Below are 12,150 nucleotides of genomic sequence, written 5' to 3' on the forward strand. Positions count from 1 at the left end.
AAATCCTTGTTATTGCGCCCAAGTGTGGGTTGATTTCTGATACGAAAACCTCTAGGTATTAAACCATCTTTATGGTATTGGGACAGTGTCAGCCAATGGAGCTCTAATTCCACGAGCCTTTTACGCAATTTAATTAAATCTGCATAGATTTCTGCAGGACTATCTATATCAAAAGCTAATTGCTCAGTGTTAGCAAACAATATTTTAGACACATCTTTGTCCTGAAATCTTTTAGTGCCAGTAATGTCACCGATATCAAACTCCATGACAGACAAACAAATCGTGACTAATTATACATAAAATAGTAAAAACAGTGCAAATAGCAAAAATAGCAAAATGTTACGTGGTGCAATTTTGATCCAAAAACAGGAATAACAATACAAAAGAGAGAAAATTGCACTACACATCAGTATCCAAATGTAGGTGCAAGGCCAATCCTTGAATATCCATATCCATCCACTGTTCAATGCTCCAATAGGGGCTCAAGCAGAGATGAGGCCAGCACTCCAAAAAATCATGTTTAATGATAGTCTATATAGATACAATGCATGGCAGCATGTGTGGCAATCACTTCAGCATATCATACATTACTTGAACCAAATGAGTCAGCATAACTGGGGTCCCAAGTCATTCCCAGTGCCTGATCCCAATAGCTGTTTCGGTTAGTACCGTCGTCAGGGGAATGTATGTATGTAAATATATATATATATATATATATATATATATATATATATATATATATACATACACACACACACACACACACACATACATACACATACACACACACAGTGGTAAATGGGGAGATGGGGAGGGTCTAGGAGCTTGAGGCGCACATAAGGGACCAATTATTTTCATTGAGGGCACCACAGCTGGGAGTGCAAGAGGGGACGACTAATATGGAAGACTTCACAAGCCCTCCCTGCATCGTATAGAGCGGGGCCGGCACTAGGTTACTCGCACCCAGCGCTGTCCCGTGCTCCCCCTCCGCCCCTTCCCTCCCCGAGCTTATACTAATAACGCCAGCGAACGGATGGAGGGCGTTTTTCTTTTTCAGACCTGGACCCTGGAGCCCTTGTGCGGCCGCACGCACGGAGCGTGCCTGGACCCAGTACTGGTATAGAGTACCACCCACCACTCCCAAAGGGACAGTGTCAACACACACAGGCAGAGTCTTGATTAAGGTTATTAGGGGCCCCCTATGATCCCAATGCTTTCCATCTCATCCCCTTTGCTGCATCCTGTACAGCTCTGTGTCACAGCACAGAAATGCTGCGCCTCCAAGTTCCAGCTGCACTGCACACCCGCGATGTAAGGGCTATGGGCCTGATTCAGACCCGGTCACTAAGCTGCGCTCGTACGCTCTTGCCGATAATCGCATGTTTGCGCATACGTATGGTTTGCAGTGCGCGTGCCAGTCTTAGCGATCGGGAATTGTGCGCTTGCTGTGCACAGGCTGCCCGCTATTTTGAGTGACAGATTGCACCGTTTGTGGGTGGTAACAGGGGCAGGTGCTTGTGAACGGGGGTGTGGATGTGCGAACGCAGGCGTCAGGCCGTCAAAACGGAGTTTAATGGGTGTGCATAATTAGCAAAGTTGCGTCATTGTACATGTCACTTGGTTGTATTTTAGCCTGAACTGATCGCAGTGCTTGTGGGAGGTTAAGGTCTACCACACGCGCTGCGAGCAGCTCCGATGGCTCTCGATGTTCCCAATTAAACACACACTTCCTGGAGATGACGTGTGCAGCGAGTGACAGGTGGGAGGTTTTATAGTCCTGCATACGCTCACTGTCATCGCTCTCTATAGAGGGCGTCCTTACACCAGACAGTGTGATCGCGGGATTTGCATACCCAGCCCCTTTTGCAAGCGAGATGCCGCTGCTTAGCGATCGGGTCTGAATCAGGCCCTACGTGTAGGAGCCCTCCATGTGTAATGTGTATGGGCTCCGAGATAAACACCCACTCCGCCCTGCCATTAATCCGGCACTACAGAGCAGCTGGCCTCCTTGTGACTGACAGAGACCTGTCACCTAAGAAAGTTAAGAGTGAGGTAGATAATCTGAATTCTAGTCATGTGTTTAAAATTAAAATATGTGGGGTTTGGAGGGCATATTTATGTATTCATATGTATGTGTGCATATAATATATCATACTTGCCGACAATCAGCTCCAGCCTTCCGGGAGGGAGCTGATTGTCGGCTAATAGCGGGGGGCGGGGGCGGCCATTGGGGGCGGAGTGTCCATTTTGTGTCACACTGGGGGCGGGGCCGCACGATTGCATCATCGTGACTCCACCCCCTCTTCACAATGCCGTGATTTTCGGCATTGTGAAGCAGGGGGTGGGGCCACGATGACGCGATTCTGTGCGAATCGCGTCACCGGGCCCCCCGCTGCGGGTATTTCTGTTTTTTTTCAGGGGGGAGGTGGGGAAGGTCGGAGACTTCCGGGAGGCTTGCCTGCCTTTCCGGGGGGCCGGGAGCGGCGCCTGAAAATCGGGAGGCTCCCGGCCAAATCGGGAGGGTAGGCAAGCCATATACATTATATATATATATATATATATGGCTTGCCTACCCTCCCGATTTGGGAAGGGATATAATCTCTCCAACAGACCCGACTTATTTAAAATAAGATATGTATATGTATGTGTGAAAAAATATATATGTATATATGCCAGGGTGTAGGATATCTGGTCATAGTGTAGAGCAGGGGTGGGGAACCTTTTTTCTACGGAGGGCCATTTTGATATATATATTATTTGCGGGCCCGGTGCAGGCTACGCCCCCTCCGTGTGATGTCACAAGGGTGCGGGCCACAATCGCCGGTGATTACAGCAGCCCGGAGTATCCTGAGGATGCTCCGGGGAGCTATAAGGGCCGCAGTGTGACCGTCTGTAGCATCCTAAGGGCACTCCAGGCGGCACTGCTGCATAGATTCTGGCTGCAGGGTGTTATTCTAGGCACCATGCTATCCAGATGAGGCTAACAGAAAAAATCTCAGAGGGCCAGACCAAATGATTCCGGGGGCCTTATACGGCCCCTGGGCCTGGGGCTCCCCATCCCTGTTGTAGGGTATAATAGAGCTGCAAGATGTATCTGTAATTGGCAGTTATATGCCATGACTGTTTAACTATTGTTACTAAGGGAATGATTTATCATATCCCACATTTTATAATGTGGATGGGATATGATCACTTTTCTTAAATTTGAAAATTAAAACTTTCACGCAGATTTAGGAATAATAGTACTGTGCATGCGTGGAACACCCACAACACACTTGTCACGCCCCCACATTATTAGTTACACCACCACAGCGTTTGTCACACCCCCTGCAGCAGCACTCAATAGGCCCTTCATAAATTTCAGCTCCAGGCCCATGTGAATCTTAATCTGTCTCTGAGCGGAGGCACTGTGTAGTTTGTGCATGCGCACTGCGATGCATACGCAAATTAGAAACCATCGGCAATAGCGAGCGCACTGCGGATAGCGTCCGGGTCTGAATCAGGCCCTCAGATCAGACGGCCATCCGCCTTCTAAGTCTAAAGCTGGCCACACACATGGCGATCTGTACACGATCAGCCGATGTGTACGATTTCCCTTGAAACTCACCCCTGCAGCTCTGCAGACGATCTCCACACGATCTGCACACTATTTGGTGTCCAATCTTCATACGATCTCTCCTGCATCCAGACTTTCACAGTGCATCGTGTCCTAGATTGTCACGGCAGATCTGAAGATGCGATGTGCACCAACGGGGACGTGCATCGCATCGGGATCGTGAGTGGGGACTCGTGATTTACTCAGGTTTTAGCCACAATTTACACGATATGTCGTTCCAATGTGTCGAAATCGGCCAGATCGGGTAAAATGTCGCTATGTGTGTGGCCAGCAGAAGATTACGCAGACACAGCGGATCTTCAAAAACAGAGAAAGCAAGGACGCAGTGGCTATTTATGCACGTCCAGAAAATGGTGTTTGAACGGCCAGACATACCTGCGTTTTTTTTTCTAACCAATCCCCTGTAACCTTCCACAAACGCTGACTGTCGCTCACTTTGCGATTGAATCCACTAAGCAAACGTAATTAAAAACAATTACTGTGCGTGCGCAGTGCGGCTTACACACATGTGCAATGGCTACCAATTGCTCGATCTGCGTATATATCAGCATTGTGTACATCTCTGAATCAGGCCCTAAGGTTCTTCCAAAAAACAACTATCTTGCTCATTCCTACATAGCCATTCAGTTAACAAATTAGCATGGAGAGTTTTTAAACACAACACAAATCCATAAAACAGTGCACGAACAAGCTCACGTAAGTCATGCTCTTCTTACTTCTATGAAACACTGAGAAAGTAGTATTTTGCTAACAGCACTTTACAAACCCTCTTGTATGCAAAAAACAACCAAATTCACATATAGATCATACCACCATGTCTGCCCAACACAAAAAGGACATATATATCTGCTTTACAGGGGAAGTGCATGGGAAAAGCCTTTTCTTTAGGCTATTCATTTTACTCTATCCAAACCTTTTCCAACATTTTCTTCTTTTAAGAAGGGATCTATCTAATGGCCTTGTCATGATTGGTGTCTGCGAGTTACCTGTCTCAGGTGGTGATCGGGTTTCAACGGAGGCCGGCATGACTGGAATCACAGATAATGTAGATAGCTCTATTTATAAGACTTGTGTAGCAGTGAAAACTGCCTTTGATGATAAATGACAGGAACTGGAGGGACTGGACCCGTCAGGAAGACTTGTTGAATTGAACTGATGAACTAAGAACGTGACTCTGGACTGGAACAACGTGGACTGAACTGATGAGCTTGGAACTTGACTCTGGACTGGAATGTGACAATGGCTGAAGGGAAGTCAGGTAATGCTGAGATGAAGGCTAAAATAGGGTAATCTGGAAATGCTGTGACAAGGTTGGAACTCAGGTGCAGGCTGGATAGGATAATTGGGAACAACAGGTTTCAGGAAGGAATGGGTAGGTTTGGGAATTTTAGGTTCAGGGAGGGAGTAGGTAGGTAAAAGGGGCAGGAGTTGATCCACAGCAGGAAGCAAAGCAGGGTGACACGATGCAGGTTTACAGAGTGCCAGGGACCAACCAGGAGTAGGACTAGCAGCAGAGCACAGGCCAGGTATTGCTGTAACAGGACGTCTGGATGCCAGGTATTACTGTAGCAGGTTTTCGGGATGCACCAGGGGTTGCTGTCAGCAGGCTTACTGGATTGCCAGGTTTGGCAGTAACAGGTTTTCTGGAATCACCAGGGGTTGCTGCCAGCAGATTTACTGGATTGCCAGGTACAGCTGAAACAGGTTTTCTGGATAGCGCCAGGGATTGCTGTAGCAGGTTTCAGGGATATACTAGAACACAGAAACAGCATGAACCATACACCATGGGAAGACGAGATGTTCAGGCCCAGAATGCTATCAGGAGAGGATATATATATCATGGGTCTGGCAGCAATTGGTGGATACAGACAGGTGGTCTGGTAGTAGTATTCTGAGTGGTAGAAGGCACAACATGCAGAGGGAGTATTCATCTCTGCAGCTCTGAGAATCAGAACCACACCTGCGATTCCAATCAGGGCTAGCAGTGCTCACAGACAGAGGAGAGGCTAGGTGCAATAATCAGAGCAAATCCTCCAGGCAAATTACACACACAGATCCATGGGGGAGCTGACAGGGGTAAGTCCCAAGGCAAAAAGGTGACAACTAGACAGGGTCGTGACAGGCCTACATTATACATATAATTAATTATGGCTTTGGTACAGATTATATTTCCATATAGTCCCCATACTTGTCTAAGTATTTGTTCCAAAGGTACACCAATGCATCTATCCTGGCATAGAAGAAATCAAGCGCCTGAAGCCAGGACATGACGGCTAGCTGAACGTCACCTTCGGTTGCAAATTGCCTTCCACCTAGGTGGTCCAATGGTCCAAAGAGATAGAAATCACTCGGTGCCAGGTCAGGGCTGTAAGGAGGATGTTCCAGTACTCCCAATGGCAGTGCCGTAACAATTCACGCGTGTAGTTGGCTTAGTGTGGCCTGGCATTATCGTGTAGCAATACGTCGCCTGTTTGCAGCAACCCAAGTCTTTTTCGACAAATTGCAATCCCCGCAACCAGCTCAATGTGTCACAACAGCATTCACAGTATCTTCCTTGGTGAGAGAATCAACAAGAAACATGCCCTTGTGGTCCCAAAACACGGTCACCATGACCTTCTTTGCTGATGGAGTTTTTTCTTTGAGTGTTTCCATGTCATAGATGCTTGTTATGTGTTCAGTGTCACATAATGCACCCATGTTTCATCACCTGTAACAATACACTGCAGGAACTGCACTCCCTCCTCATGGTACCGCACAAGTGCACGGGAGACAATACCATCCTATTGGTTTTGTGAACCTCTGTGAGTTGCTTCGGTACCCAGCCTGAACATCTTTTCCTGTACCCCAGTTGCTCAAGAATGATGTTGTGCACAGTACTGACTGGGATATTCAGCTTGTCAGCAATATCACTAACTCAAATGCGTCCGTCTTCCTAAATGAGACCTTCAATGCAGCTCAATTGTCATCTGTGGTGGACGTGCTTAGCCGGCCAGATGGCTGCTTATCTTGTACATCTGTTCTGCCGTTATCAAAGGCAGTGTTATAAACCCATTTCCTTTTCCGTGATATGACGTTATCACCATACACCTCGACAAGTTGGCGATAAATTTCAGCTGCTGCTGTGCCCTGTAGACACAGGAATCTGATCACACTATGCACCTCAATGTTTGACCTTGTTTCCGCCAACCCCGCCATCTTACAACTGATGTTGGGACAGTATGACTGATATGAGGCGCAGTCTAATGGCTGTGAGGGGAAGCAGTGTATAAGGGTGGTTCAATAAGTAAGGTAACATAACCTCTCACGTGTGTAATGTTCTCTATTTCATTCTGATTCCCCACCAGCAGGTGGGGAATCAGAATAAAATAGAGAACATTACACACGTGAGAGGTTATGTTACCTTACTTATTGAACCACCCTTATATATTAGAGCTGTGGTTCCCAAACTGTGGGCCTGATTCAGAGCGCTCGCTCTGAATCAGGGTGGCATTTTTTTTTTTGAGAGCCGGCCTCCTGGCTGCTCGCTAAGCTGTGGGTAACCAGCCACAGCTTTTGCGAGCAGCCAGGTGATAGTCGCGACCATCGGGCTTGCGACGAGATCCTTGTGGTAGGGTCTCGTCCATCGCAAGCCCCAGTGAGCTTCCGGCTCTAATAGAGCCGGAAGCTCACTACTGAGGCCACCCCCAAACGGCAGGCGTTCCTTCGGGAACGCCTCCGTTTGGCCAGCCACCCCCTCTGCCCACCTGCAAAATGGGGCGAGCTGTCAATCACAATCGACAGCTGCCCCGTTTTGGTGCGAGACCCATAGCGACGGAGCGCCCGATGCTGGCCGGGTCTTGCGCATGCAGTCGGGGACCATTGACCCGCTTGCAAGCGCTGTGTGCTCGCGAGTGGGTCTGAATCAGGCCCAGTGTGCCTAGGCACCCTGGGGTGCCTCGGGACACTTGCAGGGGTACCTCAGGTTGGTGGTCTAGCACAAAATCAAATTATTTATGGTCAATGTAATATAAATATGTGGACAAACAGAAGCGCAAACCTGTCCCCATCACATAACTGAGCCTAAAGATGACAGGTCAGCACAATTTACTTTAATACATTTTTTTCTGAATTTTCAATAACAAACTTTTGGCTTAGGGGTGCCGTGAAAACAATGCTGATACTCTAGGGCGCCGTGATTCCAAAAAGTTTGGGAACCACTGCATTAGAGGAATACTTTTGTCAACAACTTGGAAGTGAGGGCAAAAACTGGCATTTTGTAGTCTAGATTATTAATTATAATATAACAGGAAAAAGAGACAGAATAATATGTTAAGTTTATTGATTATACTAGAACGTGAATAAGTTATGAGAGTCAGTAATATTATTATTATTATTATTATTATTAATAATAATAATAATAATAATAATAATAGGAAATAATGTAAACCTGCACAACAGTTCTCCCTATCTTCTAACTAACTTACTCATATCATTGATGTCTCAGTGCTCCATTAGTCAGTTTCAAGTTATATAATAGGTCACTAGGTATCGCAGTTTTACGTCCGTGAGGTAAACATACAGCACCAGGCATGGGAGTGAGATCGAGGAGGAGGAGAGTAAAAGGTCAATATACACACTTGTAGAGGAAGCAGCTTATGATAGGAGGGCAATAGCCAGAAGGGGCTTAATTAGTTAGTTGTGATCGTCAGTGATTCTATGATCTAAGTATAATTAGTACTAGCAGACTAAATAGCGCTCTGATGGATTAACAATCTATGAGTGGTCCCGTAGTGTTGTTAGAATAGGAGAGGAATCCACCCTCTAAGTACAGGATGTAATAAACAATAATGCAGCGCTCAGTGCGATTTTGGTAAAGTTTATATGCAAAATATAATTATACATACAATTTCTGGGGATAACTGTGTATTCAGGGCCTGATTCATTAAGGATCACTATTGTGATCGCAGCTCCATAATTGCACACAGGTCTGCTGTGAAAATATGCTAATGAATATCAATCGCAATGCCGTTGCACTGCCAGCATAGAGACGCCCACTGGCTCCCACTACCATTATATCACATCCGTAATACCTTGCAAACCGCCACAAACATCGGTAGCATCGAGAACCATCCGCCTCAGTGGCAAATTTATGCATGCCCAAGCAACGGACAGACATGCCTGCGTTTCTCCGACCACTCCCCCGTCACCACCCCCAAGCGCTCACTGCCTGTCAATCACTCAGCGATGACTCTCCGTGGTCTGTGTGATCACAGTGGGATTGCAGTGGTGCCTTTGCGTACTGCGATGCATGCACAGTACGCAACAATCGGCCATCTGCGTATGCTTTAGCAATATTGATCCTTAATGGATCAGGCCCCAAATCGATATTATGGGGTATGCAACCCCCTGTGACCCAATTGAAATCTTTCCAGAGAGGTTTTTTGGATGACTCATTGCAACTTTGTGGACCTTTGCTGTTTTTCAATGTGTAATATTCTTTGTAATGTTTGGTAATCTTTCTTTTAATCCAAAATAGCATGAACAAGCAAAACTTTATTTTTCAGTTATGACCGAGGCACTACTTACAATGTCTTTGTGGGAAAAGGACAAATCATTGCAGGAATGGACAAAGCCCTGGTTGGAATGTGTATAAATGAGAGGCGTCTAGTGAAGATTCCACCCAATCTTGCCTATGGGAGTGAAGGAGTGAGTAAGTAACCCACCTCTGCCTTGTAGAGACATGAACTTCCTTTTCTGCCCTGACTCTGTAGCGGGTTATGCTGTCAGGATGACCGCCCATACACATGCTGCAGGGACCGCCGACACTGACATCACAACTGGGCAGGCAAATTTTGCCCGCCCAGTTGTGATGTCTGGCCCAACATATCGGGCGGCCGATTGATAAGTGTGTATAGCTTACTTAATCGCTTTCTCAGTTGGCGCAACGGTCGCTCGGCTTAATAAGCCCATTCTCAGGCATACTCTGAGCAGTGTATTAATGTAAAATTCTACTTTGTTCTGCCTTAGCTTTGTGACCTGGTTTAGACTAGAGATGTGCAGTTCAGTTTTACTCGGATTTACTCAGATATGTTCGGACCTCAAAAACGTCATCATATTGGCTATCCGGCTGTCAATTGTTTTGGATAGCCAATAAGAGAAATCCGAACGAATCCGAACTTGCGATAATTTGTCGATAAGAACCAAATCAAACCGAACCCGCACATCTCTAGTTTAGACCTCTTAAGGACACTATGCAAAAGATTGTGAAGTAACAGTGTAATATTTTTCCACCTAGCTACGGTGGATTGTCAGGTTAACACTGAACAGTTTATTTTACTTGTATATGAGTATTTAAATTGTAGCTTTAGTGGTTATTTAAAATTGTACCATTAAGGGATCACCTAACCTAAAACTTTAAATTTTTGTGATAATTTTAAATAGTGGCTTTACTTGCTCTTTAATTCCAATGAATTCATATTTTACTTTTAGTATCCTTTAAACATACTTTTCATTCTTAAATTAGCTATGTAGCTGGTCTGTATATTTTATACATGTGCTGCAATTTATAATGTTGCTCCTTTTGCACAGCTGGTGTCATTCCCCCAGATGCAGTGCTGCACTTTGATGTCCTTTTGGTAGATATCTGGAATCCAGAAGACACAGTCCAAGTGGAGACTTATTACAAACCAGATAATTGTTCTCGAACAGTGCAAGTGTCTGACTTCATTCGCTACCACTACAATGGAACCTTAATGGATGGAACACTTTTTGATTCCAGGTTTACATTTTCAAACATCTTTTATTATTGATATTTTGTTGAACTATTCTTACATTTTATATTTAATACTAGCGAGCCACTAAACCTAATGCTGAGTACATACTATGCGATATGTTGTTTAATCACCTGACAAACGACATATAGCATAGTGCATCTGTACCATACTTACTGACTTTTCAGTAATCCTTTGCTGGAGCAGGCAGGGAGGAGCTGCTGCTCTCAGCTTTGGTGGGCGGGGCCAGACTATAGCAGTCATTAGGCCCCGCCCATTTACAGGAAAAAAAAACCCAATTTGTGGGTCCTTGAGGAGGGGCATTTAGGCCCCCCTCCCCCATACGGACCCGCAAATTTCTAGGAAAAACTTCCCATCCTACTAGGAAGTAGGCGGCATGCGGGAGATCTGTCTACTCTTTGGGGTGCGAGGGGGTTACCCGGAAAATCGTGAGCTTCCCGCGAATCTAGGGAGAGTAGGCAAGTAGGATCTGTACGGCGTCGTTCACAGACATATCAGGCCTTTGTTAATGTTACAATTGCTCTTCTATGAAAAAAACTAATTCTTGTAATTTAGGTGATTATTATATAAAGATCTTCCAGTTTATATCCTAAATCAAATTGTATCATAATCTCGTAGTTGCCTAAAACTATGGTGTACACGGAAAAAACATCTAGGAATAATTAAATACATCTATTATCAAGAGAAATCATTAAGACTCATTACAAGTCACAGAGAATGTTGGGCAGCACTACTTTTGCAGTCAGAATCCCGGCAGCAGAATCCCGTGCGCTGGCATACCGACGGTAAATATTAGGGTTAGACATTAGGGGGAGGGTTAAGATTAGTTTGCGAGTGGGGGAGAGTTAGGATTAGGCTGCGGGAAAGATGGGTTAGGGTTAGGACACTTACCTAATTGGATTGGGATTCTGACAGGTGGGATGCTGCTGTTGGTATTCTGACCACCGACATCCCGACCACCGGGATCCCATACCCATCCCTATGTGGACACATCTGTATGTGATATAATTAATTACAGGTAGGACACAATACAGTTGTGTTAGCGACCAGATTTCAAAATATCTGAAAATAAGATGTAGTGCAGACAAAAAAGTAACAGACACAGTGCCCTAATTTTGTTCACTGCCTGCACAGATGGCTAACATACATCTATAACCATAATATATTTACACCTGTGTTAATTGCAGTAACGCACAGACTTTTAGGGACTTATGTAATAACCTGTGAGATGCAGACATGGGTGTGATTGTGGTGAATCTGCCTGTAATTTTAAAGCAACAATCATCCTTTTAAATGATTGCCGCTTTAAATATATAGTCAGACTTGCTGGGACTGCGTCTGTGTCTGAATTTCACGTGCTATTACAAGCCACTTAGTGTATCTTTAAAACAATCTACTGTATGATTTTCTGTATGTACTGTATTACTCCTTGATACTATAAAATATACAGTGTCATTTTGCATTATTTTATTGTTCCAGGAGTAATAGGAAATATTGTATTATGATTCTCAGCTATTCTAGATATTTTATTAAATTAAATGTAACTATTGCTATATGACCGGAGCTCTAGCTGATTATCTTTTGGAATTAAGTTTTGACAGATTTCTAAAATCACTTCAAGTGTCTGCACTTTATCTCCAGGTTTGGAATGTTGGTAAATTTCTCTTGACTGATCATGTTTTGCTTTAACAGTGCTAGGCAGGTATGTTCAAAATGTTTCATTTGAAGGCAAGATAAATATGTACTTATTAAAGAATTAAGATC

General features: G+C 44.9%; 1 protein-coding gene across 2 annotated transcripts in view; it reads left to right on the forward strand.

Annotated features, from left to right (window-relative positions):
* The window catches only part of FKBP9 (FKBP prolyl isomerase 9), a 63,784-nt gene that overhangs the window by 22,347 nt on the left and 29,287 nt on the right, over positions 1-12,150 (forward strand). Inside the window, exons 1-3 of one of the 2 annotated variants that reach the window (XM_088464374.1) lie at positions 5,640-5,692; positions 9,160-9,305; positions 10,184-10,373. In XM_088464374.1, the coding sequence (XP_088320500.1) occupies positions 9,218-9,305; positions 10,184-10,373 (278 nt within the window). In that variant the 5' untranslated portion in view covers positions 5,640-5,692; positions 9,160-9,217. Of the gene's footprint in view, positions 1-5,639; positions 5,693-9,159; positions 9,306-10,183; positions 10,374-12,150 lie in introns of those variants that run through there. The other variant, XM_088464364.1, reaches the window with a different exon arrangement.

The sequence above is a fragment of the Taudactylus pleione genome, unplaced genomic scaffold (assembly GCF_031769625.1).
Source record: "Taudactylus pleione unplaced genomic scaffold, aTauple2 ptg000054l, whole genome shotgun sequence".
NCBI classification, from domain to species: domain Eukaryota; kingdom Metazoa; phylum Chordata; class Amphibia; order Anura; family Myobatrachidae; genus Taudactylus; species Taudactylus pleione.